The following is a 26,997-nucleotide window of genomic DNA, read 5'->3' on the forward strand; positions in this document are numbered from 1 at the left end:
ATAGAAATGGTCACATTAAACGAGACACATTGGAGCTACCTTGCCTCCAAACCACTCCCGTACCTGGAGAATCTGAGCATGGGGGTGCTGCACTGGGGGCATGTCACAGGGTCTGCTGCTGCACCTCCTCCTGGTCACTCTGGGGATTAGCTGATTGGAACTGCGCCCAATGAGAGATGCGGGGGCGGTGCCTGCAGGTGCTAGCACCAGTGGGGGTCCCGTACTGTGTGCTGCCGGCTGGCCTCCCCGCCCCAGGCAGCCAGGCCACCCTCCCCCAGCACCTGCGGGGCCCCCAGGCAGTCCCCTCCGCACCCTCCCAATTTTTATTCCCTGCTATTTTTAGTAAAAGTCATGGACAGTTCATGGGCCGTGAATTTTTGTTTACTGTCCATGACCTGTCCGTGACTTTTACTAAAAATACCCGTGACTAAAACATAGCCTTAATTATGAGGCCTGATAAGTAATAGTGAGAGGCTTTGGGGCAGTGGGTACTTGGCAGCTGTAATCTGGGGACACAAACTCCAGGTGAAAACGATTTGATGTTACTGTCAATCTCTTCAGATCAACTCTGCAAAGCTGAGTGACTCTGGCACATACCTTTGCTGTGCAGCCAATGGCCAAGGGGAACACTGGACTGATGCCCTGGAGATTCACGTAGGTGAGCAGATCTAATTCACATCCTGCTGTGTTACAAATGGGTGTTCAGTTTGAAAGATAATAGGAGAGGCTGGGTTTCAGAGTAGTGACCTGGAGGGGCCCGTGCCACTGTGTTATCTTGGGGCCAGCGTCGATGTGGCCTATGAGGACTGAGCGCCATGGGGTTAGGTGATCCAGCATCTGGGCTTTGACACTGACTCCCTCTCTGGCGTTGGGTGAACCAGGTCGGCCAGCATCAGCAAAAGGGGCTGGTAATTCTGTGAGCCCAACTTTAGACTCTTTATGCACGCCTGAAAACAGGCATCCCAGAAATCAATGGCCACTGTCGAAACTTCGGCTTTTAACTTCTCTGTCTCAGTTTCCTGGTCTGAGAAATGTGGGTGATACCTATCTATTCCTGGGGTCCTGGGCAGATGAGACAGGGTTTGGAGTAATATCAGGGCAACTCTTGCTGAACCAAGAATGTTCCTTGTAGCTGTAGCAACGCGACGTCCCATGGGCCGTAGAGAATTCAGAGGTGTTCTGGCAATGCCTGTCAGAGAGACAGCCTGTATAATGGTTTCTCATGCCCAGTAAATACCTTGACTTGAAGCAGTGGCCTCAGTGGAGCACTGCCAGCTCATTCAAGCTGAGAAAATAGCTGTCTACCAGCCCCTGCTGACAAGCCACTCAGAGCAGCGATAATGGCATTCCTGGAATTCCATGAGAAGGGGAGAGTTTTAAATTTAGCCCAGGAAGTGGAATCTATAAGGGGAAAAAATAACGTCTGTGCTGCCACTCAGACAAGGAGTGTGCCTCTCAGTCCGGTAACAAAAAGATCGAAATGCAAAAGGTTGTTCTGTGCATTTATCCTGCAAGACGCAGGGTTACATACAACAGTCACGTGAAATTCCTTGGTAACCAGAGAAGCAATGACTTTGTCGAATCAACCAGAGAACTGAGCTGGGTCTAAGCCATTCATTCACTAGCCCTGCAGATCTACTCTACCCAGAGAGCTCAGGTCAGGAGCACAGCTGAACGCTAAGAGCTTGGTCAAGTGTTTTCTGTCAGTATCAGATTTTTAAAAAAGAATTGTTTCTAAGGAATCCCTAGCAGTGTCATAGAAAAGCTGTTGCATTATAATGTGCTGCAAGATTCTCACTTTGGCATTCTTGGTCTACAGAGATGTGGATTTCATAGCTCTTACCCAGAATAATTTGGGATGAGAAGTATTGAGTTTGCACTGCAGGAACTAATCTTAGGAATCTAGCATACCACACTAGCAAATGCTGAACACACAGAGCTGGTAAAAATGTCAGGGATACATATGCTATAGGGACATGGAAGTCAGTAGGCCCGATTCCTGGGTCTGGCCAAGCTGTGCTTGTCTTGGGACCTAGGAGGATGGGGCAAAGGCAGGGGCACTGGAACTGGGGGGGACCAGGAGAGTCATGCCTGCCAATGTTTTTAACATGAGCGTAGTTTGGCAGGCAGGGGGCTGCATTGCCCCCGCAAACTGCAAGCCTCGGGCAGGCACAGAGCAGCACCGGCAGGGGCTGTGCTTCGCGACAGGAGAGCTGATAAAGTGATCAGCTCTCCCCGCTGTGAAGCGCAGCCTGTGCCTGTGGCACCAGCCTCTTCCTGGTGGTGGGGGGCTGAGGTGGGCCTTAGCCCCTCCTTGCCATGAGGCCTGGTCCCTCTCCGTGGCCCCACCCCTGCTCCTCCTCTTCCCCCTGAGGCCCCGGCCCCTGGACAGGCCGCAAGCTCGAGCCGAGGGGTAAGAGCTGCCCAGGGAGCCCAGGCCACTGTGGGGAGCCCTGGACCCTCCACCTGTCCTGGGTGGGGTCTCAGGGTGCCTGAGAGCAGCCCCAGGCCCATGTCCCTGCCCCATAGCAGGGCCTCAGGGGGAAGAGGAGGAGCAGGAGTGGGGTCTCGGAGGGAAGAGAAGGAGTGGGGGGCTCCCCACTTCTACTGAGGTTCCGTTGCTGTTGGGTAGCTCCCCAATTGTGGGGAAGTCCAGGGACTAATTTGTATCCAGTGTAACTCAGAGCAGCCTCACCACTGAACTGGCCATGTCCTAGCCACACCCCTGGTGCTGGCCATGCCTTTTGCCTGGGGTTTGAGGCAGTGGTGCCATAAGGATGGCTATGCCAGATCTGCCTCAGCTGGGGAGTCTCCCATGCTGGGGGAGTCCTTGGCTAGCCTGTTCAGCTAGCATTACAGCCCCTTTGCAGTGCAAATGGGCAGACTATGGAAGCTAGCCCAGTATCCCCACCATCTCAGTAACTGGTGGAGCCATCTCAGGGTGCAGGTTGTGGTGAAACAGAGCACTGCACATATTCAAACAAACTGAAACAAATAACAGCTGCCCTAACCTACACAACAGAGCCTGTGCCCACAAGATACAGACTGCCAGAGGGAGATGGGGACAAATGGGCTATTTCAGAGGGAAGTGGACGGAGTCAGACCCCCACCCCATAGAATTAGAAGAGTCACCACCTGACACGTTCAAACTCATGAGTCAGTCCCCCCCTAAAAAATCATGAGATTGGCTTAAAAATCATTTATAAAATAATTTACAAAAGAATAAATGTGGTGGTGACCGAACGCACCCCGGTATTCACACCCTACACGCTATGGTAATAATCTCTGTACAAAATATACCTCGTGAGGTATCATTTGAAAACGAATAGCTCGCTGGTGAGTGTCAGCGAGTGAGGCATGCTGTCCTGCTGGGTTCAGATAATCATTCCAAACCACATGACAAGTAAGATGGGTCACCAAATAGCTAAGCCAGTATTTGTCAACCAGTGGGTCACACCCCCGGTGGATCACTAAATGCAGTTGTGGGGGGGCACAAATCTAAAGCAAAGAAAATCTCCTGCTCCCTGCCCCTGCTTACCCTGCACGGTCGAGTGCTCTCCATCAGCCTCTCAAAACACAGACACAACTCAGTTATCTAGGCTTATCCTTGTTAGCACTGGCACCCTTTTCCCTCTGACTTTTGTAATAAATGTGAGGAGCTCAGGCACATTTTTGACTTTGAATACGGGGTTGCCAGCCTGAAAAGGCTGAGAACTGCTGGCCTGAGCAATTCGGGCTGGAGGCTGATGTGGTTGAAGATTTTGATTTTGTTTTTCTTTTCCTTTGCCATTCGGGGAGCAGATAGTTGCACAGGCAGAGAGTAGCAGCCCAGGGGCAGGGGCAGTTCCTAGCAGGATGCCCTGAATATGGAGAAGCGCTAGACTACATCAGGAACAAGAAGAAACAGGCTGGTGGCATTTAGCTCCTCCCCTTCATCCTGCCGCCTGCCCCTCTGCCATTTCCAGCCTTCCACCCTCAGCCCCCTCCTGCCCCTCTTCTGACCTACTTTCAATCAGACTTCCAGGCTACTGCCATCAACCCCTCGTCTCCCTCCCTCTCGGAGTCTGACCCTGCTTCTCTGCCTTCCTCGCCAATCCATTCCTAACCTTTGTCTTGGGGGGAATTCAGCTGCCATGCACCCACCTTCCCACCCTCCCCTCCTCACTTTGCCTCACACACTGTAGGGGGGACTGGTTTTCAAGGAGTGAGTACTCGGCCCTAACTGGGAACCAAGCCCCTTTCAGGTGTGTCCACTGAATTTCCAAAATGCCCAGTTACTTTTGAGAAGCAAGGCCAATATCTTTAGGGCGAGGCTGGTTTGCTAGAGGGGCAGGGCAGGGAAGGAATGGCGCTCTTGGGAGGCACAGCTCTGCCTGCCATCCTCTTGTGCCGTGGGTAGTAATGTTCGCTGATCCCAGCAACTCGGAGCTATGCTGGCTGACATATTGGGGGTAAAGCTGGACCCCGCCCCCCGTCCCCTTGGTGTGGAGCAGCAGGCATCACTGACTTACTCCTGTGTAACATGAAAGCTCAATGCCTCCATCCAGGCCTTGGGCTTCTCACCCCCTCCGCTGTTCTGCGTCAGAGCAGAGTGCGGAGCTGTTAGATCCAGTGTTATATTGGGGGCAGAGGGCTGTTTAATCAGGGACTGTTGGTGTCAGACAACTTTGTGCTTGGGGGTTGATTTCCTCCCTGTCTTTTTGCAGGTACGTGTCTGGCAGATCCATTTTTTGGTGAGTGCTGTGTTTGTCTCTTCCTGTCAAAACAAACCTGTGTCCAAAGTGCAATGAAGCTGTAACTTATTTTGATTGAAACACTCCTCCCAGAGGACCCAGCGCCTCTCCTCTGCTCTAACAGCGTCTTGGTGCATTTGTCAAATACAGCTGTACAAACAGACCACGCCAGGCACCCCTCCCCCACAGCCAGCATGTACCATCTCACACCACAGTCTCACAGATAAAGTAGGAAACATCAGTTCTTTGAGTGACTGTACATGTCCATTCCACTGCTGGTGTGCATGCTCCCCGTGAACCAGGGCCAGAGATTTTTCCCTTGGCGATACCCATCAAAGTGGCACATGTGTCCTCAACAATCTTATGCTGTTGCACAGGGGTATAAAGGTTGGAGCTGCCTCTGACCACTCTAAGTTCCTTCTCCGCACCCATGACCAGTAGTCAGAGCGCATGGGCTTGCTACTGCAAGTTTCTCCCTTTATAAAGTCAGTGGTATTCATTAGTGTTAGATTAGTGTAGGTTTTCTGAGTTATTTTTTCTTGGAGCATGGGTTCCCCCTTACGCTGGTACAAGGCATCAGTACCCTGAGAGTATGCCTCGGTTGTGGTGCACGTGTAGAGCCTTCTCCCATGTTCCACCTACCTGAAGTGCCTCAGTAAGGGTCATATTCGAGGCCACTTCCAGATTTGTAGGGACTTCAAACCCTGAACAAAAAAGGGCATGGTGGTGAGTGTGTATTCCATCCTCCTGCAGGACAGAGGATTTTATACTGCATACGCCTGCACTATGACGTTGCCAAGGTGCCCTCTCCACGCAGCGTGGCAGCACTCTGCAAAATCTCAAGCAGCTTCCGCAGCTTTTTTGGACCAAGTACCTAGAGCAGACATTTGTAGAGCTGCAACTTGGTCATTGGTACATAACTGTACAACTCATTGTGCTATATCTCAGCATTCCAGAGACGATGCCAGGATGTGCAGATCTTCAGTCATTGTTCAGGTTGACTCCGAAACCCACCTCCAGAGTGAAATGCGTGTGAGTCACCTGAAGTGGAATGGACAGGGGCAGTCACTCGAAGAAGGAAAAAAACGCTTATTAACTTGTTCTGTAATTGCTGTTCTTCAGTAACTGCTGTCCATGGAGGGCAACAAAAATGATTAGGGGTCTGGAGCACATGACTTATGAGGAGAGGCTGAGGGAACTGGGATTGTTTAGTCTCCAGAAGAGAAGAATGAGGGGGGATTTGATAGCAGCTTTCAACTACCTGAAGGGGGATTCCAAAGAGGATGGAACTCGGCTGTTCTCAGTGGTGGCAGATGACAGAACAAGGAGCAATGGTCTCAAGTTGCAGTGGGGGAGGTCCAGGTTGGATATCAGGAAAAACTATTTCACTAGGAGGGTGGTGAAACACTGGAATGCGTTACCTAGGGAGGTGGTGGAATCTCCTTCCTTGGAGGTTTTTAAGGCCTGGCTTGACAAAGCCCTGGCTGGGATGATTTAGCTGCGAATTGGTCCTGCTTTGAGCAGGGGGTTGGACTAGATGACCTCTTGAGGTCCCTTCCAACTCTGATATTCTATGATTCTATGTCCATTCCATGACCCACCTTCCTCCCCCTCTCTATTGGAGTCTGTCCGGGGTGGCTCCACCCACAGCAGTATGAGGAGGTTGAGGATGCATTCGCCGCCCTGACAGGGCAGAACGTGTCCCCAAAATGAGCAACCAGACCTCTGCTTCCCCCACCCCCTTTCCTGGGCTGCTTCCTGATCAAACAGCCTCAAGGAGTCCTGTAGTTTATGTATAACATTGATTAACCAGCAGAACCTATTCCAGGAGCTTTGGATGCTGGTAGATCAATCTCCTTGCCTAGACACTTACATCTTTGCTTGTCACTTGATATTTCTGCCAGCAACAGACAAGGTTGCACTTTTGGTGGGCAACAACCATTACTGGAATCATCCGCACCTGATGGCTCCCATCACTGATGTGTTTGAACTCAGCCTTCTCCTAAAGCGACTGGGATTCCGGGTGGTCTCCCTCCTGGACCTGAACAAGGCGGAGATGCTGATAGCTGTCAATCAGTTCCTGCAGCTCCTGGGGAAAGGAGTCTATGGTAAGCATTCCAAAGCCACCTTCACCAGAGAACAGGCCAAGCAGACAGCCACCACGGGCAGCAAACCAGAGAGTAGTTAGCAGTGGTCATTTATTATTGCAGGAGATGTGGCAGTGAGCCCTGTGTTAAGGTTGCCTTACATTTTCTTTATACAAATTGTTCTGATTGTTGGGTGTTTTTTGGTTTGTTTGGGTTATTATTATTTTTTAAGCTCTAGATCCTCTATGGTTTGCAGCAGGATTTTTTCCCATCAAAATACTCTTTGGCCCAGGGGAAGATGCACTGGGCTGGGAAGCAGGAGACCAAGAAATCACCATTCTTCTACAGATTGGTGTTAATCACTGTGCCCTTGTCACGTACTCACAGGCCCCATGCTCTCTTGACTCCGTATGGTCCCTGGAAGGCACCCCCTTCAGTGTGACAGCCCTTGTCAGGAGTCACACTCATTCTTGGGGGTTAAGTCCTGGGCTCCACCACCTCCTGAAGCTGCACCTCTCTGAGCTTTCAGCACGCCTGTCTCTCTTCGTGAGTCCCTTCAGGGAGTCCACTTGCTCTGAACCCTTGGGGCCTCCACACCCAGAGGTAGCAATGCAGCCCTGATCTCTAGACTGCAGTGACTCTCAGCCAGCGTAAAACAGAAGCATTTACTGAACATCTGAACACCGCACAGGACGTTCTCAGGGCCGTTGAGCCTAGAAAGTCCCAGTACCATCCAACTGAGTCTGTCTCAGTCCAGGTGGGCTCAGGCTGCTCTTTGTCCCCAGTCCAGAAGCAACCTCCTTCCAGCCGACCATCCTATATCCACCTCCCCAACAGCCTCTCCTCCGTCCTTTGTCTTCTTTCCTAGACAAACAGATCACCAGGGCCCTCTCTCCTCTGCCCTTTGTCCTCCCACTGGCCAGAACCAGATGGTTTCCAAGCTGGGGTGGGTCTCTGGGTCACCAGTTGCTATGTTTCACTGTGTCCAGGCCATTGTCTGGGGTCCAGGCTGCTATGTGAGCTCACACCTGGTCCTCTGCAACAGCACACATGCAAACCATTAAAACAATTCCCTGCTTCATCACAGCCCTTCACAAACCTATGCCACTGAGAAGTTACATGAGCTGGGAACAGAACCAGTTCCCCTATGGTAGCCCCAATTCTTAGGCACATTTTTGCACTTGGCTATGCACTTGTCAGCAAAACAGGGCTAAGCATGCATATTTAACCCACTAGTGGCTGGTGCACAAAGTATAATAGTCATCCGCTGCTTGTTGATGGAGGTAGCCCTTTAGCTCAAGTCATTCAGCTCTGTGGTGCAATGTTGAAAGTTGGGGGAGCAAATGCTACTTATAATGGGGCGGGGGTTGTGCTGTACAGGAGATCAGATAAGATGATCACAATGGTCTCTTCTGGCCTTGTAATCTGTGAACTCAGCCCCCTTGTGTGCATGCATGATGATACAGTTTCTAAATATATGATCTCAGACTATTTTTTTCAACAGGCCCCCTGCCTCATTCAGAGCAGGCTGGAGCTGCTCTGGGGATGAATTAGGGCAGTGTAATGAAGGAGGCTGTTGACTGTAGGATCTCTGCCTCATTGGTTGCAGAAGTTGAAAGGTGTGTAGTGAATTTAGCTAAGGTGTAACTGCTACCCAGAAGAACTGGGATTTATTGCCAGCTTTGCCACAGAGCTCCTGTGTGGTGCTAGGAACTCATTTAAACCACAGTTTTCACAGCTGGACACTAATTGTCAGTTCCTCCTTTTCTGGGTGCCCATCTTGAGACACCTGGTGTTTGGTTTGCAGAAGTGCTGCATTGAAGTCAATTGGAGCTGCTCTTTAAAGCTGTAAAGTGCTACAGAAATGCTCAGACCTCGGGAAATACAGTCCTTTGGTGTCTCAGTTTGGGAACCCAAAATTAGTGGACAATTTTGGCTTTAACCCCTCTATGTCTCAGTTCCGCATATGTAAACTCATGCTCTGTTATCTCATGTGAGGGCAGTGAAGATAAATTTATTCATGTTTGTGAGGCGATCACTATGGTGATGAGCACTAGAGAAAGGCCCGTGAAGCAGCTTCTCATTCCATATTCAGTGCAGGGTTTGCAGGGTGTGAAGTAAAGCTGGGGCCACATATTAAATGTTGAGGATAAAAGAAATATCGAACAGCTGTCTCGTTCCCCGAGCCCTGTCCATCCTGTGCACTGAATGAGGCAGCAGTTGTGTGAAATGGATAGTATGTGATTGCCATAGTTACAGGACTAGCTGAGCCACTGTCCTCTGCCGGCTTTCCCTGAGTGCACCCCATCATGTGTCAGGCCTCCTGCCTGCACCTCTCCTGGGGCAGTTCTCCCACTCTGTCTGGGCCCCAGGCTACAGAACAGTGACTCCACAGTGCTTACCCAGCAGGTTGGACTGGGTTTGGCACCTACAGTTCTTCCCTTTGGGAGTCTGTGACCAGTGACCAGACAATCTGCTTACACCACAGTGGTGTTTATTTTAACAATATGAACAAAGCATTTAGAAAAAAAGGATTATAAAACAACAAACCATCTACACATCTATCTTACCTAGAGGCTTCCCATCCTCATTAGGTCCCTGCATCTCTGTCTGGTTTCCCCCCCTTTCTTGAGACAGAGATCCTTTTTAAGCTGCCAGAGTGCCATTATTTTTCTGCCTTCCCTTTCTTTGGCCCTTCTGGACAAAACTAGTTTTGCAGGTTGGTTGGGGAGGAGGAAAAATCTTCAAGCTCATAGTTCAGGCTTTGTCCATGATAAATCTACTAGTGTTTGCTGAGGGGTAGCTTATCTTGAGTTACTCATTTCTCTGCCTGCTTGTTTTTTCCTTACAGCCCATAACATTAACCAATGTACCAATACAGTCATATTGTAACATCCCAATAACCAGGTCAACATACAGTATTCATCAGTTACTACAGAACAGCTCCAGTCCATCACCGTGATCATGTAATTAAAGATTGGATCATAACTGAGAGGAGCATAGACTTATTGTGGGGAACTGGTCAACCTTTAGGTTGACTGGCTCTCATCCACTGCCCTCCAAGATTCTGGAACCCATGGTGCTGATTGAAAGAAATGATCAATACAAAAATGAACTTTCCCTCCAAAAACAGCAGTACTCCAGTTCAGGTACCAGCAATGGTCAGGCTGTAGGAGCAGGTCTATGCACCACCACCAGGGAGGTCACAGAGTTACCTTTACTTTACTTTACAACCTGATTTCTGAGAAGGAAACATCCAAACCAAAGTCCCAGTTTTATGTGTTTTATTAACTAAACTAAATAATTTAGCAATAGCATAAAATACATATAAACCAATCAAATTACAAGAATGTGAGTTAATTCATATCGAATGAATCTAATTATCAGGTTGATTAAACCATGTGAATAAACAATTCCTTATAAACTCTGTGTCATAATTTGGGAAGGCCACAGACTTGTTTAACTATCAGCTCCAAAGTAACAGGGCATTATCAGTCTCAATGCCAATCAATATATTTAGGTTCCAGCCGAATAGCTAATACAAGGAGGGTAAAATCACTGCAATTCTGATGCCAATTAAGGTTGCCTGCCCAAATTATTGGCTATCCAGTCTCCCCACACACAACGTAAGGTTACAGTGAAATATTCCAATACAATTCAAGATGACTCAACTTGTTACATATAATGTTCAAATGACGAATTTAGGTGAAAATCACATGGTTTCTCAGGATTAAACATACAATTCCTAACCCCTGAAATATATGGATGTGTGATCTTTTAGGCAGCAAGGTTGTTTAACCTAGGGCTGGTAGATATTTGAGGAACTATTCTATAGGCTCCATTCTCAAATAGATTTTGTGGGTTCTAGCCACACACACACACTGTTCCCTACTAACCATCTGCTGGGGATTAAAATCAAGTGGTGGAATGCTAAGGTACAGGCATCCCGCTAATGCCAATGTGAAATAAAACTAAACACAAAAGGTTGATACTTATGCAGGATGGTTTTATGACTTGTGGTTTCGATCAGCTTTAAGAAGCTGGTGCGTGGTTGAAAGATCAGCCGGTGGTCTTATTGGCTCCAGTGTTTAATGTCAGCAGACTTGTTGGCTGGTTAGAGGTCATTTGCTTGTAGTTGTCAAATCTTAGCTGTTGCATGTTGCTGGACTCACATCCATGGAGGGGTGAAGAAAGCACAGGTTTCTTTGTCAAGTGTGGTCCCATTGCATAGCCAGAGGCCAGTATCCAACAGAAGCCAGAAGCAAGCCAGCAGCAGCATCAGGTCTTCCTTTCATTCAATTTTTGAAGATGGTGGCCTGGCTGGTTCCTCCAGGAACTTGAACTCTTGGAACTCTTCTCAGAAGCTTCTTGGAGAATCAGAATGGGGCCTCCTCTTCTGTGGTAACTGGTATCACCCAGTGGGGTCTGATTAGGTCCCCTTGTTGCAAATGAAGAATCTCCCCATTCCAGTAACTCTGGGCTTGGAAAATCCACAGACCAAAAATCTACCGTCAGTCAGTCAATCTGCAGGTATGTAGGTATTTTGAGATGTTTGAGGTCATTGGCCAGTCCACAGGCGTTATCTCAGCCATCCTAAAAAAAGTCCCAACTCAAAGATAATTTCAGAAATACAAAGATAGCAAAATGTTGTAAGTGATAATACAGGAATGCACCAAGCATACATATACTCAGCCATGGCAAGAGAGGGCAGTTCCTGTTTTACAAACAGATGTTTGTAGCTTCCCCTTTATATTTTGGTACTCAGCAGCTCATCTTTGAACAGGATTTTTTTGCCACACAAAATCTGGGAGAAAGGTTAGACTTTAACTTGGGTAGAGTAAAAAGATATTTTCTTCCTAAAATCACAATTTTGGGGTTCAATTTTTATATGCAGGCATATCTGCCTCACATAATGCATACACACAAGGCGGATGAATTACAGTTGCATGGGCAACATAAATCTGGCATAAGGTTGATTTTGCAACTTTAATACCATTATTTTAATGTAGTTTATATTTATATATTATATTAAAACACATTAATGTTAAGGTTGCAAAAGGAAGCACTCAGAAGTTAGGAAATGCCAAAGTCCAGGTTGCCTGTGCAAATTTAATTCACTCCCTTGTACATATGCGTGGTGGTAGAGTCTTTAATTACATGATCTTGTACTATGTTTTCGACAGCACCCCTGCCTCATTCAGTGCACAGGGTGGACGGTGTTTCCTGAATGGGTAATTTAATATCTCTGTTTAACCTCATATTCAGTTTGTGGGCCCCTTCCTTATTTACTTCACCTGATCCAAAGCTTTCACTGCATACAGAATTCTTCATTTCCTCATGAGCTAGCTTGTGGTTCTCTCATGGCCTCTGAATTCTTTACAAACATTAATGTATTTATCTTCACGACACCCCTGTGAAGTGAGGGACTGATATTATCCCCATTGTATACATGAGGAACTGAAGCACATAAATTAAAGGAAAAAATTGTCAACTAATTTTGGGTGATGAATTTGAGAAGCCTGCAGCCTTATGTAGCATTTTATATCACTTCACATAATCAGAGCACAGCTCCCATTGACTTCAGTTACAGTTGTGAGTGTTCGATACCTCTGCAAGTCAAACCATCGGTGTCTCAAGTTGAGTACCCTGAAAATGAGAAACACACAGAGGCCACCTGTGAAAATTGTGGCTTAAGTGACTTGCCTGGCACCATGTAGGAATTCTGTGGGGACAGGAGGCAATAGATTCCAATTCTCTAGGGCAGCATTCAACTCCCCTAACTATGAGCTCATCCTTTCTGCAGTCCCCTGCCTCATTCACTACACGCCTTTCAACTTCAGCAACAACTGAGGTAGGGTCCTATAGACACCAGTGGCAGTGGGAATGAGGAAAAATGGTGCAGGGGTCCTATGGAAAAAATTGTGTGTGTGTGTAATTATAGACTGTACCATCATGCATATGCACAGGGGAGGTGAATTAAAGTTACACAGGCAAGCTTAATTCTGGCATTTCCTAGCTTTTGAGTGTTTGACTTGCCAAACTTTAATAATGTTCTTTTAACACAGTTTTTTATATAATTTCCTAGGTTTTTAAAAAACATAAAAATTGAAAACAAAAATTCCATCCCGTGGAATGATGTTGACCCCCTCACAGGTCATCAGCAGCGTTAGGATCTTGAGAGCCAAAGCACAGTTCTCCTTCACTAGAGCTAATGGAGTAACTGGGAGCAGTAGAAGGCTTTTATCTTCTCTGTGGAGCAGCCACTAGAGAGGGGTGGAGACATGTTTTGCTGGTGGGCTTCACAGCTATATGTTGAGACTCCGGACTAATGGGTTCAGTTCCAGTTAGGGTAGTGTTCTCTAGTGGTTATCAGGGTTGACAACATTGTATTTCAAAAATACAGGACAGACCTCAGCAGGGCCGGCTCCAGCATTTCTGCCGCCCCAAGCAAAAAAAAAAAGCCGCGATTGGCGGCAGCAGTCAGGGCCGGCTCCAGGCACCAGGCACCCAAGCACATGCTTGGGGCGGCACCTGGTAAGGGGCGGCGGGGGGGAGCATGGCGTGGCATTCCGCGGGGGGGGGTGTTCCGGCGGCGCGGCGCGGCACTGGGGGGGATGGGCGCCGGTTGCGCGGGGCTCGGCGAGGGGGCGACGCGGGCGAAGCGCTGGAGGGAGGTTCCGGCGGCGCTCGGCGGGGGGCGGGGGCGGGCTCCGGCGGCACGGCGCTCGGCGGGGGGGGGCAGTGCGGGGCACGGCTTTCCGGGGGGTTCCAGTGCGCGGCGCTCGGTGGGGGTGCGGCGCGAGCGCAGCGCTGGAGGGGGGTTCTGGCAGCGCTCGGCAGGGGGCGGGGGCGGGCTCCGGCGGCGCGGCGCTGGGGCGGCACGGGGCTTGGCACTCGGGGGGGGTTCCGGCGGCACTCGGCGCGGGGGCGGCGGGCTCCAGTGCTCGGCGGGGGGGTGGCGCGGCGCTCAGTGGGGGGGTTCGGGGGCGGCGCTTTTTTTTGCTGCTTGGGGCAGCAAAAAAGCTAGAGCCGGCCCTGGCAGCAGTTCAGCGGCAGGTCCTTTGCGCCTAGAGGGAGTGAGGGACCTGCCGCCCCCGAATTGCCGCAGGTGCCGCCCCTCTCCCTTGGCCGCCCCAAGCACCTGCTTGTTAAACTGGTGCCTGGAGCTGGCCCTGGACCTCAGATGTCCCCAGTCTTAACTTGAACCTCAGGGTGAGTTCTTCTCCTTCCTTGTCCTTCCTAGGGAATCTCTCTCTCCAGCGCTGGTGCTGCAGAGAACTCAGGGCCTCAGGTACTGGGCTGGGCAGCCATTGTGGCTTCTGTCCACATTCTGTACGGGCACAAGCTGAGTCAGCAGCTGCAGTTGCTGGTTTCCACCTGCTGCAGTGCTGTGCACTGCCGGGGTAGGGGCTGCAAGAAAGCGTGTGGACTCGGAAGGTACACCTAGAGGAGGCTTTGCTCTGTGTGTGTGTGTGTGTGTGTGTGTGTGTGTGTGTGTGCGCAACTTTCAGCAGGGCCTAGAGATGGAGGGGGAGCTGGGCCAAATCTGAGTGGCATTGCAATCCCATGTGCCAACTGGCAGCACTTTGCAAAGAGAAGTGCTCGAGCCCTACTCCGTCAGGGATTCAGGTGCCAGAACAATGCTTCAGACCACTCCAGCAGCACTACACCCCTGGTGGAAACGTTGGATAAAAGGCATCCCAAACTGATATAGTACAGGCCGGGCAATTTTTTTATTTAAATAAGGGCTGACCCTTATACATCTCTACCCCGATATAATGCACCCGATATAGCATGAATTCGGATATAATGCGGTAAAGCAGCGCTCCAGGGGGCGGGGCTGTGCGCTCCGGCAGATCAAAACAAGTTCGATATAACGTGGTTTCCCCTATAAAGCGGTAAGATTTTTTGGCTCCCGAGGAGAGCGTTATATCGGGGTAGAGGTGTAATACAAGATTGTTGGCAACCCTGCGTGGTTACAGACCCTTCTGCCCCTACATCTCCAGCCTCTTCCTGTCCCTTTCTGGCCCTATTCCATCATCCCCACTGCTCTCTCCTCGCCCTCCAGCTCCTGCTTCTAACCCTCCTCTTTCCCCAGCTTGTTTCTGCCCACCCCCCAACGCTGCAACTGTTCTCCATCCTTGCCTCCCCCTGACCTCACTCCTCTTGTGTTTAAGTCGGGGGGCTTCCTCCTTCTCCTCCCTGCTGTCTGGGGGCCAGCAGGCAGAGCATTGAGAGGATAGGAAAGTGGTCTCTCTGCTCTCAGCTGTAGTGCCTTCTGTCATAGCAGCCCCCTCCCCCACCCCCCCAAGCTGGGAGGAGCAATTGTAGGGAAAGTCCAGCTCAGCCCCAGCATGGCATCATCTCAGTCATTCTGTGAGGATGGGGCATTTGCCATCTGGTTGGCACATAAATGCTGTGACGGGCTGGAGTATGCACTAGGATTACTTTGGGGAAGTTCTCTGGCCAGTGCGATGCAGGAGAGCAGACTAGGTGATCACAACGGTTCCTTCTGGCCTTGGAATCTACAAATCTATCCTCCAGGCGGACAGAATCTTTGGTATGTGCAAACTGATTTTTCAGACACTTAAACTGAACCAATGTGGGTAGAGTCTCATGAGGGCAGCAGAAGGCACCTCCCTAACACCAAAGTGACCATGTGCCAAATGTCAAGCCCCTGCTCCAAAGCATGGAGGTGCTAGAACTCCTCATGAAATAGTTGTAATCATTTTTTTTAACATGGGAAAAACAATGTATTTTTCCGCAGCCTCATTCTCAGAAACAGCTGAACCATTTTAGCTGAATCTTCCCAGAAATATTCAGGCTTGAGGCAAACACTTGGCATGGAATATTTTAGCCCAGTTATTGGCAAAGTTATAAGTAACTGAATACAGGTTCTTATAATGGGAAGTGTTGGGCAACCTTAACTATAGGCAGCGCTGCCTATTATCCGATACACAGAGCTGTAATAAAGAAACATTAAGGATGCAAAATTAATTTAGTTCCAATTTGCTGCATAATACAGTGGCCCGCACTTAAAAGCAAAGGTTAGAAGAGCTGATGTGCTAGTTTCTCTCCTCCACCAAGATCACTCAGCACAAGAGGTGGGGAGGGCGCCATGCATGAACTGGTTACAGCTCCCTGATTCCCAGGTGCAGCTACTCCTGCCCCACCCCTGCAGCTCCAGAAGTTCTACTGAACTGAGTAATGAAGTGACGAGAGGTGACTGCTTTCAGATGCTCAGGTCCCCAGAAGGGAGCTGCAATCCATGGATGGATTTGTCCAGTCAGGAGGAGCCATGATGAAGGGTCTCAGCAGAGACTGTGGTGAGGACAGGTTTAGGCTGATACTAGAAAGGGCTTCTCTCAGAGTTGTAGGACTTAGGACAATTGGCCACAAGATGGTGGGGGAGCAAGGTAGGTTAGACCGACAATCAAACGAAAGCCGGGTTATCGTCTGCATAGTGAAGTGTCCCCACCATTAATGGGGGGAACAACACACCTGATTTGAGGCCTCACAGAACCTCTGAGGAGGGGAGTGAGTTGTGTTGCCACATACCCGTTCTGAGGTGTTGCAGCGCCCGGGAGAAGGAGGTGGGTTCTGGTGTAACACACCTGCTCTGAGGTGTTGTAGCATCCAGGAGCACAGGGTGGTCTGTGATGTAACACACCTGCTCTGAGATGACATAGGACCCTATGAGGAGGGGAGCGGGTTGCTCTGATAACGAACAACACCCTGCGTTTTCCATGCCTCTTGGCGCAAAGCCTGGCCTCTTCCCATAACTCTCCCTCTCTTGTCCATGGTTTGCAGCCGTATTCTACTATGCTGGGCACGGATACGAACATTCTGGGAGAAACTACATGGTCCCCATTGACGCCCCACAGCCCTACGCCCCTGAGAACTGCATCAGCGTGCAGAGGATCCTCCAGAAGATGCAGCAGAGGCGGACGGCCCTCAACCTCATCCTACTGGACACCTGCAGGAAATGGTAGGCTCCGTTCCTTTCCCCCACCTCCCAGGGACAGTGGGGTTAGCAGTAATTGCATTCATGACCAGAGGGGAGACAGGGAAAGAACCCATGACTTTGGCCCAGTTCAGCTGGCTCCTTTGGCACGGGCCTAAAGTTCATTGTATGAGAGGTGGCCATTGGCTTCTAAGGCACTGCTCACATGATTAAAGCTACACACACTCAACTACTGTGCTGAATCAAGGCCTTAATTAAGAGATAATGACAGTGAGCTTAACTCCAGGCCCCTTGGAGTCCACAGACGCCTCTGACGTGAACGCTCCTCAGCAGGAGAGTAAGCTGGACAGTGCCTTGTCCGAGCAGACCCCTTGCCCGAGCATTTTGTGAGAGCAGGTGCTGGGCGGGAGCTGTAGCCCTCCCATGGGTGCCACAAGCCCTACCATCCTCCCCAGGACTGTGACACATAGTAAAAAAGAGGAACCATTAAGGCAAGCACTGATTTTCCCTTTAGCCTCCCAGGAGGCTGCCCAGATCCGGGAGGCTGGGTCTTTCCCTAACACCAATAACCATGCCTTTCAGATTGATGCATTTTAGGATTTATGTCCCAGATTAGATTAAATGGAGCTTTAAAGACACATTAGGTTGTTTGTTTCCCCCCATATCTTTTCCCGCCATGGCAGATGACCATTTCCTCTGGTGCTTTGCAGCGCACCCCAGAGTAGCGCAGCCTCACGCTTCACGCACTCAGATTCCTGTGGTGATATGGGAGCTGCTCCTCACAAACAACCAGCAGCAGCCTCCAGCAAACAGCGAAAGGCTGTGGGTTTATTTTGCCATTGATGGGTAATCAAATCCATGTAATGTGTCAGAGGTGTCATCAAATAGGTCCTTTGTTTACTATGTGCTTGGACCTGGCTTAGGCCTGAGGCCGTCACTATTAGCTGCATTAATATCTTTCGATTGTAAGGTTTCCTCTAACTCCCATTGCCATACTATCTTTGTGCTGCTCAGCAAATTGCTGAGGAGTTTTCTGCCCTTTTCCCTCCCCTGGCTGGCTGTAGGCAGTGACGTGTGTAGTGCCCCTCTCCACCGGATTATCTCTTTTAGCACCCATCTCCTAACAGGTTTTGATGGACAGGCCTGGGTTCTTCTGGATCCCACCTCCAGCTCAGCAAGGTGTAACTTCTTTATTTTCTTCCCATATGCAATTATTTGGTGGTGCCTCCACCCCCCTCGCTCCTTCCAGGCTGGGTCAGCAGGGCAGCTTGGGAGGAAAATTGTAACCACAGGGTAACCTCCACTTAACTTGCCAGATAGTTGGAGATTCCCAAGAAATAACACAAGCAAACACAATAACTTCAACACAGTAATTATATTAAATAGGAAAGAGAACAGGGTAAAATAGGGTTACCGGTGCCCACACTGATAATACCTGTGAATTTCCCCAGTCATGAGACCTGATACAGCAAATGTAAAAATAGTGTCCCATTGGTATGCGTACTTGTAGGGGCCCTGGATTATCTGTGAAGAGCTTTAGTGTCTTCATGCTTTGGAGCAGAAACATGAAATTTGGCAAGGGTGTGGTCCTGGGGTTAGAGAAGAGTCTTTTGTTGTCTCCATGGAAATCCGTCCAGATTTGGCCAAGTTGTAAGCCACAGAAAATCACCACTTGCACATTTGAAGTAGAGCTTGTTTCAGGCTTGTTGCTCAAATCTGTGATCATTCCATCTGCACTGAGCATGCTCCCTAGCAGGGCCAGTGTTAGACTCGCTGCGGCCCAGGACAGATACTAAGGAGTGGGTCCCCACCCCGCCTCCCTTACCTGCTCACACATTGGATTTCTGCAACGTTTCTGAAGCTGAAGCCCTATGTGTATCAGCGCCATAAGTAGTACATTAAAATGAACCATTTGGTAGATGCAGTTCCCATTTGGGTTTTAGCCTGTACGCATCACTGAGATATCTGAGCACTTCGGGATCTTGGGACTATGGAGATCAGGACAAAGTGGGCTGTCACTATTGGGCTACCTTGTGCCAGATTCCAGTTGTACTTGTACCTGCTTTACACAGGTATCGCACCATTGAATTCAGTGGAATTGCTCCTGGTTTACCCCCACGTGAGAACACAATTATTGTCTTGGCATTTCTAGGGCATGTTGCCTAAGACAAATGGACATAAGTCTCCTCCCACCTACATGGCATGTGAATAATTAAAGCCAGTGAGCTACCGTGATGTAAATGAGATGAGAATCAGGCCCAGTGTCTGGGCGCTAACCCTGCCCATCATCTCCATTGCCAAGGATGTCTCTGTTCCGTCATGATCTGGAAACATGTTCCAGCTGAACCTTGTCCTCAGGCAGGGCAAACAAACCAGAATCGATTTTTCCATTCCCATTACTAGGCTGGCTGATCTGTAGCTCTGTGTGTGTGTCTCTGTTGCCATCTGCAAGCTGCTTTGCACCAGAGCAGCTGAGCATAGCCCATGGATTAGACACACCCTGCACGCTGTGTGGGGCCGGTGAGTGCTCTAGCCTGTTCTGGGATATGACGTCTTGTTGTTCCTCATGTCTGGAATCCTCTAGCCACTCATGTGTTTGTCTGGAGCAGCTGAGGGCAGATAAATCTATCCATTCATTGATTTTATTTAGAAATGTACCTCATGCCTGTCATTGTCACTTCTGGGTGTGTTTGAAAGGTAGGTGCAAGCCAGACAAACATTGCCATCCAGCGGCCCCCTCGTTCCTGGTCACAAGTTATAAACTATCTGCTGCTGCCTCTATGAAACAGGGACATCTGTCCCTCCTCCTCAGCAGGCCAGATCACAACGGAGCAGATAACACTGCTGCTGACAATACTCTGGGCCTGGCTCTGATCTCAATTCCACACGTGCAAACTGGGAGTGACTCTGCTGCACTGATGTAAACCTGGTGTAAATGAGAGACACCCAGGCCCTCCCTATGCACAGGTATCTTCAGTGCCCAGAGATATGGCATAAAGCTAATTCTTCCCCAGTAGGCTGCAGATAGCAACCTCCTGTGCAGACCCCGTGACTAACGCCATGCACAAAGGATCTCTCAGGCGCTTTGTGGTGGAAGTCAGGCCTTTCACACCAAATCAGCCCTGACACCCTTTACCTGATCTTGGAAATTATGGGCCAGCTCCTTGGCCACAGCAAGGCCACTCTGCACTGCAGTGGCAGCAAAGCAGCCCTGAAGCTGCCCTAATAGGACAGTGGGGGATTCCTCTGCATTGCGGACGGCTGGCTGGCCTAGCCAGCTCCCTGGGGAAGAGAAGAGGTGTGGGTTCCAGCAATCCTCGCCAGTGTAGTAGTCCCGGGGGGCCAGTATGAACCAGTATATGAGCTGTTATGAGTCCTGATGTAGCTCTACACTATGCTGGTGGAAAACCAGCCCCAGGATCAGAGCCCCAAATGGCTGCTTTCCAGCTGCACCCTCAGCTCCACCCAGGAATCAGCCCTACAGATTTCAGCCAGACATTTTCCCCTTTGCTCAGCCCCTGAAGCACGAAGAGCCCAGGGTCTGGCTGGGCTGGGGAAGCTCTCAGCTGTTGAAAAGACCCCATGGCCATTGCTACACCATCCTCCATGGCTTTCCTTGCAGGTAAGTGTTTGGAAATTGGGTCTGACGTAATTGTCAAGTGCATTGCTGTCACTCAGCAGACGCCATTGCATTGAACGTATGGGTTCTGTTTGTGTCCAGGGACGGGGCCATCCTGTACATGTATGAAAGCGAATCCCCCTTCACCCAGTTCACACTGTTACATCCTTTCATGTACAGGTACAACCCGCAGTGTGCGCTGTCGCAGGTGCAGCCGCTGGAGCCCTGGGGGAATACGGTTTATGGCTATGCCACGTAAGTATCTGCTGATTGCTCATGGCTGGAGACCTTTGGCACTTCCCAGCTCTGTGGCTTGAGGCTCTTGCTTCTGTGGGGCTGGAACTCTGGTCATCAGATCAAGTGTCATTGACAGGGGGAGGTGCTGAGAATGCCAGAAGCTGCAATGGCCGTGTCTCCATTTGCCAGCTAATACTGCTGCCGCTGGACATCCCTAGTGCAGACATCCCTATCTCTGATCTCTGGTTCTCACACTTTCTCTCTGGCTTTCCTGATCTGTACCCTCATCTCTCCTTACAGCCCTGTGCTGGCAGCAGCTGTGGCTGATCCACAGTTAAGATTGTCAAGTATCAGGGAGTAGCCGTGTTAGTCTGTATCCACAAAAACAAGGAGTCCGGTGATACCTTAAAGACTAACAGATTTATTTGGGCATAAGCTTTCGTGGGTAAAAAAACCACTTCTTCAGATGCATGGAGTGAAAATTACAGATGCAGGCATTATATACAGACACATGAAGAGAAGGGAGGTACCTCACAAGTGGAGAACCAGTGTTGACAGGGCCAATTTGATCAGGATGTAGTCCACTCCTAGTAATTGATGAGGAGGTGTCAATTCCAGGAGAGGCAAAGCTGCTTTTGTAGTGAGCCAGACACTCCCAGTTCCTGTTCAAGCCCAAATTAATGGTGTTAAATTTGCAAATGAACTTTAATTTTGCAGTTTCTCTTTGAAGTCTGTTTCTGAAGTTTTTTAGTTCAAGTATGGCTACTTTTAAATCTGTTATAGAATGTCCAGGGAGATTGAAGTGTTCACCTACTGGCTTTTGTATGTTACTATTTCTGATGTCCGATTTGTGTTCATTTATTCTTTTACCTAGAGACTGTCTGGTTTGGCCAAAGTACATGGCAGAGGGGCATTGCTGGCACATGATGGCATATATCACATTAGTAGATGTGCAGGTGATGGTGTGGCTGATGTGGTTGGGTCCTCTGATGGTGTCACTAGAGTAAATATGGGGACAGAGTAGGCAATGAGGTTTGTTACAGGGATTGGTTCCTGGGTTAGTGTTTCTGTGGTATGGTGTGTAGTTGCTGGTGAGTATTTGCTTCAGGTTGAGGGGCTGTCTGTAAGCGAGGACTGGCCTGTCTCCCAAGGTCTGTGAGAGTGAGGGATCATTTTCCAGGATAGGTTGTAGATCGTTGATGATGCGCTGGAGAGGTTTTAGCTGGGGGCTGTACGTGATGGCCAGTGGTGTTCTGTTATTTTCCTTGTTGGGCCTGTCCTGTAGTAGGTGACTTCTGGGTACCCGTCACGCTCTGTCAATCTGTTTCCTCACTTCCCCAGGTGGATATTTTAGTTTTAAGAATGCTTGATAAAGATCTTGTAGGTGTTTGTCTCTGTCTGAGGGATTAGAGCAAATTCAGTTGTATCTTAGGGCTTGGCTGTAGACAATGGATCAACTCTGGTTCTCCACTTGTGAGGTAACTCCCTTCTCTTCGTGTGTCAGTATATAATGTCTGCATCTGTAATTTTCACTCCAGGCATCTGAAGAAATGGTTTTTTTTACCTACGAAAGCTTATGCTCAAGTAAATCTGTTAGTCTATAAGGTGCCTCCGGACTCCTTGTTGTTTTTGTAGTTAAGATTGAAATACTCTTTTGTTGCCTAAAATCAGTGAGTATTTGTAATGGAGTCTCTCCCCACAACCCAGGACACATCCAGCCTGAGCCGCAGAATCCTAAACTTAGACAGAGCTGGCTGTTCTGGATGGCAGCTCCTCCAACAGGGCTACAATTGGATAATTCAATTGCCACACCGTGGGGCAGTGCACAGGGCACCCCATGAGTCACTGAACTTTTTCCAAGGCCAAGAGATCATTGTGAGGGGAGATTTTCAGAAGTGTTGAGCTGTCCTAATTCTGCCCCTGAAACAATACAATGCAGTTTCATTTTCATTAAAACAAGTCTCTGTATTACACTAAAATACTGCAGATACGCCAAGTGGCTCACAATGCAACACAGCAACAGAAACTACAGAAAAGCCATCAGTTCGATGCAACCTTATAATTAGAGGACTAATACTCTGAAGCAAATACAGGTGCTCATGTTCCTTCATCCAATTGAGCAGCATATTTACTCCAATTTTTCAGCCCCTTGAGTTTGCAAGGATTCTGTGTTGTTCCCCTAGAATTGGCAATTGACTTTCCAGGGTCCTTCTTAATATAGCCAAAGCAATAACTCGGCCAATAGAAAGGGAATCCTGAATCAAAGTGAGTCTGTGGGGTTTCCGGGTGCTCCTGCGCCATGTCAGTGTGGCAAGCAGCTGAGGGTCGTGTGCTTGCTTTCGAAGGAGTGAAGATGCCGAAGCCTATGAAGTGCAGGATGGGGAGTTCAGCTCCGGGATCTTCGTGAAGTATCTGAAAAAGCACATTCTGCAGGAAAAGAAAGTGACCCACGTGCTGGAGGATGTGTTGGAAGGTAAATATTGCACTGGAAGCTGTTTAGTTAAAGCTAGAAGCTACTTGTTCCAGGTAGTAAAGGTGAGGTACAGTCATTGATCGAGGAGTCTAAGGAAGAGGAGATGGAACAAACAGACAAATGAAAGGCCAGTGAGTCTCCAGGCCTGGACAGTGTGTCCAAGAGCATCAGAGTGAAGGGGCCAAGCTACTAACAAAATCCATCTCTTGTTAAAGTCAGTGAGTACGCAGGGGGGTGGCCAATGTCTCTTTCTTTACAAAAGGCTCTAGAGGGGATCCTGGGCATTAGAGGCCAGGAAGCCTCACATCAGAACAAAGTACACTGGTTTCATTAGAACAACAAACCACCTGGGTGAAACTGGCATGCTGGGTATAAACCAGCACAGCCTCTGCAAACGAAGATCCTGCCTTTGCGGTCTACTACAGTTCTCTAATCATGGCAACACCAAAGCAGGGACGAAAGGAGAACCAGCTGATAGCATTTACCCAGTCCTTCAAAAACCCTTGGCAAAACCCCTCGCAAGAGGCTATTAAGGAAATTAATTAATTGGGTGTAGATGTGACAAGTCAGAAATGGGCTGAGACAGAAGCAAAGCATAGAAAGGAATGGTCAGTGTTCCTCAAGGCACGGGGTAGCAATGGGGTCCCCATACTAAGTCTGATGCTGTTTGACATATTTGTGAATAATCTGGAGAAGTGAGGTGGCAACATTTGCCGATGACTCAGTGGCAGTTGAAATCCAGTGCGACAAATGTGAGGTGAGAAGTGATCTGAACTCTTCATTCACATTGCTGGGTTCTCAATGGACTGAACTCACTCGGGACAGGGACTTTGGGGTTGCCGCAGGCAGCTACGTGAAACCTCTGCTCTGTGTGCAGGTGCGGTTCAGAAACCAAACAAGATGCTAGGATGTGTAAGGAATGGGATGGTGAATATTCCAACACCCTAATATTCCACCCTTCGCTTGCAGTACTGCTCAGTACTCCTAGAATATACAGTGTGGGGTTCTGAGTTGGGCCAGGAGAGTGATGGGGCGCAGCAGGAACTGTGTATGTGGAGAGACCGGAATGGTTGCAGGCATGGTGTGAGCCAGGCCTCCAATTTAGGGGGAAAATTCAAAGGCATGAAAAGGAAGTGGGCTCCCAAACCCCACTGACCCTCAGTGAGTGTTGGGCGCCTCAGCACCTTTTGTGCCTTTTCCCTTTGAACCATTCCTCAGGCAGCTCTTTCTCCCCTAGACATTGGCCGGGACCCCTTGGTAACTGGGAAGCAGGTGATGGAGATCAAGCACACTCTGAAGGAAGCCCGGGCGCTGACAGACCCCATCTGCACTACTGGGCCAACTGCGGAGCTCTGGGGACACAGCCATGGTAAGAGACCAGTGCAGAGCCCTTAGCCACACGGTCTCAGGCAAGGTACATTAGCATCTGGCCTTTTAAATATGTCTTACATCAGTAGTTCAAAATGTTGTATTTGGGTTTCCCTGCTCCTGCTTCACGCTGCGCCCTGTTCACAGTCACACTGCCCCCCATAAGGGAGCACCTCAGGGTGCTGCTTCTCTGCCACCCACTCCAGGAGGGGGTCCAGGCCATGGAGAGGGCTAGCAGAGCTGTGGGAACCATTTTGGGAAGGGGTTAGGGTGGGTGAATCCAGAGAGGGCTGCTGCTGGGGTCTGGGCGTACGGCACGGAGTGAGGTGGGGGCCTAAGGGTCTCTTTCCATAAGAGTCAGATGCGGGAGAAGGAGCGGCAGCACCTAGGGTGTGGGGAGCAGCAAATAGAGGAGAGGTCCTGCTGCCACTGTTGAGCAAGAGGCTTTTCCTGGCAGGTTCAGGCCCTGCTGTGATTGAAGCAGGAAGCTTGTGAGGAGGTGACTCAGCTGCTGGCTGAATGCTAAAGCGATTCCTGTCCAGGGAATTATAGTGGAAATAATGGGATGGGGCAAAGAGAACAGCAGCAGCAGCAGGGAATTTGCAGAATGGGAGTGGCAGGCTCAAAGAGGAGATCAATCCACTGGTACCCAGTGTAGCAGGCTGGGCCAGGGCAGGTCACAAGGAGTCTCCCAGGGATCACTGCCCAGCCATGGCCAGCAATTTAGAACTATACATACTTCCCATATTGCAGGGGTAACTCAAGCACTGTAGGCAGAGAAAATAACAGATGGTACAGGAGGGGCACCCTCTCAAAATGTAATTGTAAACAGGGAATCATCATCAAATGGGTGTGGTTCTAGTGGGGTCCCACAGGGATCAGTTTTTGGCCCTACGCTATGTAACATGTTTATCAATGACCTGGAAGAAAACATTGATAAAGTTGGCAGATGACAAAAATTGGGGGAGTGGTAAATAATGAAGAGGACAGGTCTCTGGTACAGAGTGATCTGGATTGCTTGGTAAACTGGGCGCAAGCAACCAATGTGCATTTTATTACAGCTAAATGTAAATGCATATTGTGACATACCAGGGTACAATCCAGACTAATGAGCAGCTGTGTCACCCCTGCCCTGCAACCTTGGGTGCCTCTGTTTGCCAGAAGCTGGGAATGGGCGATGGGATGGATCACTTGAGGATTACCTGTTCTGTTCATTCCTTCTGGTGCACCTGGCATTGGCCACTGTCGGAAGACAAGATACTGGGCTAAATGGACCTTTGGTCTGACCCAGTATGGTCGTTCTTATGTTCCTACAATGCCTTGCTAAAGTATCTTCCACCTGGGTCACTCACAAACAGTCACCAGCATGGAAGTCACACCCGAAGTATCTGTGTGTGTCTGAGGTCTGCCAGCCATACTTGAGTTATACTCTGGCTCCCACCAGCCTTGGTTATACTGCAGGGTGACCCCAACACACCCTCATACTCATATTTCCCCCCAGAAATGTATGTTGTGTTCTGCCCAGCCTCTTGTGGACAGTACAAAATATTTTAAGTCTGTTATTCCTTAAAGAGAATAATGCACCAGATTATTATCTCAAATAGTTATTCAGACACTTCAGTTTAAACATATTGGATTAGATAAAACAGTAAAACAAGTTTGTTAACTACAAAGAGAGATTTTAAGTGAGGACAAGTCATGAGGCATAAAAGTCAGAAATGGTTACAAGGAAAATAAAGATAAAATAGCAGAGAATCCTGTGGCACCGTATAGACTAACAGATGTATTGGAGCATGAGCTTTTGTGGGTGAATACCCACTTCATCGGATGCATGTCAGATAAAATGATAAAAAGATAAAATGTTTACTAATACCTAACAAACTATATCAGATTCATGCAAAATTTCTGACCATGTGCTTTCTTTCAGCAGTCTTACTGACCAGTACCCATCCCCCAGAGACCAACGACTGCTTCCTTTGTTGCTTCAATTGTAGTGAATGTGATGGGCAGGCAGAGAGAGGGAGGGTGCCTGGGGGTATTTGTCCCTTCTTTTTAAAGTTTCAGTCCCTCTCTTGAAAAACATTTCCGGCTTGGCACTAGAAGGCAGAGAGTCTATGTGGAAGGATGTTCCCTTTTTCTCACCTGTGAGCGTCCTTTGTTCTTCTTCGAGAGATGTCCCTGTGGGTGCTCCACTCCAGGTGCTGGTGTGTCCCTGCGCCCTTGCTCGGAGATTTTTGCAGCAGTACTCGTACCGGCCACGCATACGCAGAGGCTGCCCCCCGCTGTGAGTCTAGCTTAACAGTACGCATGTGATGCCGGTCTCCTCAGTTCCTTCTCTACCGTCCCCGGCCTGAGACGGAGCTCAGCAGACTCGTTAGGAAATTCCTTTCTCTTGTTACAATTACCCTTCTAGTTACTTAGTTTGTTGTTAGTTATAGTTAGTTACCATTTTTATCCAAAAAATATATATATATATATCCTGTCAGCGGCAGCAGCTTCAGACATGCCTGGCTCCA

The 26,997-nt window shown here is 49.2% G+C and overlaps 1 protein-coding gene across 6 annotated transcripts in view; it reads left to right on the plus strand.

Annotated features, from left to right (window-relative positions):
• Positions 1-26,997, plus strand: part of LOC101940395 (mucosa-associated lymphoid tissue lymphoma translocation protein 1-like) — a 134,101-nt gene that overhangs the window by 83,395 nt on the left and 23,709 nt on the right. For 4 of the 6 annotated variants that reach the window (XM_065558481.1, XM_042851652.2, XM_024103969.3 and 1 more), the window contains 7 exons: positions 562-658; positions 4,707-4,733; positions 6,638-6,841; positions 16,631-16,808; positions 20,584-20,658; positions 22,986-23,113; positions 24,351-24,482. In XM_065558481.1, coding sequence (XP_065414553.1) covers positions 562-658; positions 4,707-4,733; positions 6,638-6,841; positions 16,631-16,808; positions 20,584-20,658; positions 22,986-23,113; positions 24,351-24,482 — 841 coding nt within the window. The remainder of the gene's footprint in view (positions 1-561; positions 659-4,706; positions 4,734-6,637; positions 6,842-16,630; positions 16,809-20,583; positions 20,659-22,985; positions 23,114-24,350; positions 24,483-26,997) is intronic. The other 2 variants (XM_065558482.1, XM_008166761.4) reach the window with 1 other exon arrangement.

Source organism: Chrysemys picta, chromosome 10 (assembly GCF_011386835.1).
Source record: "Chrysemys picta bellii isolate R12L10 chromosome 10, ASM1138683v2, whole genome shotgun sequence".
Lineage (NCBI taxonomy): Eukaryota > Metazoa > Chordata > Testudines > Emydidae > Chrysemys > Chrysemys picta.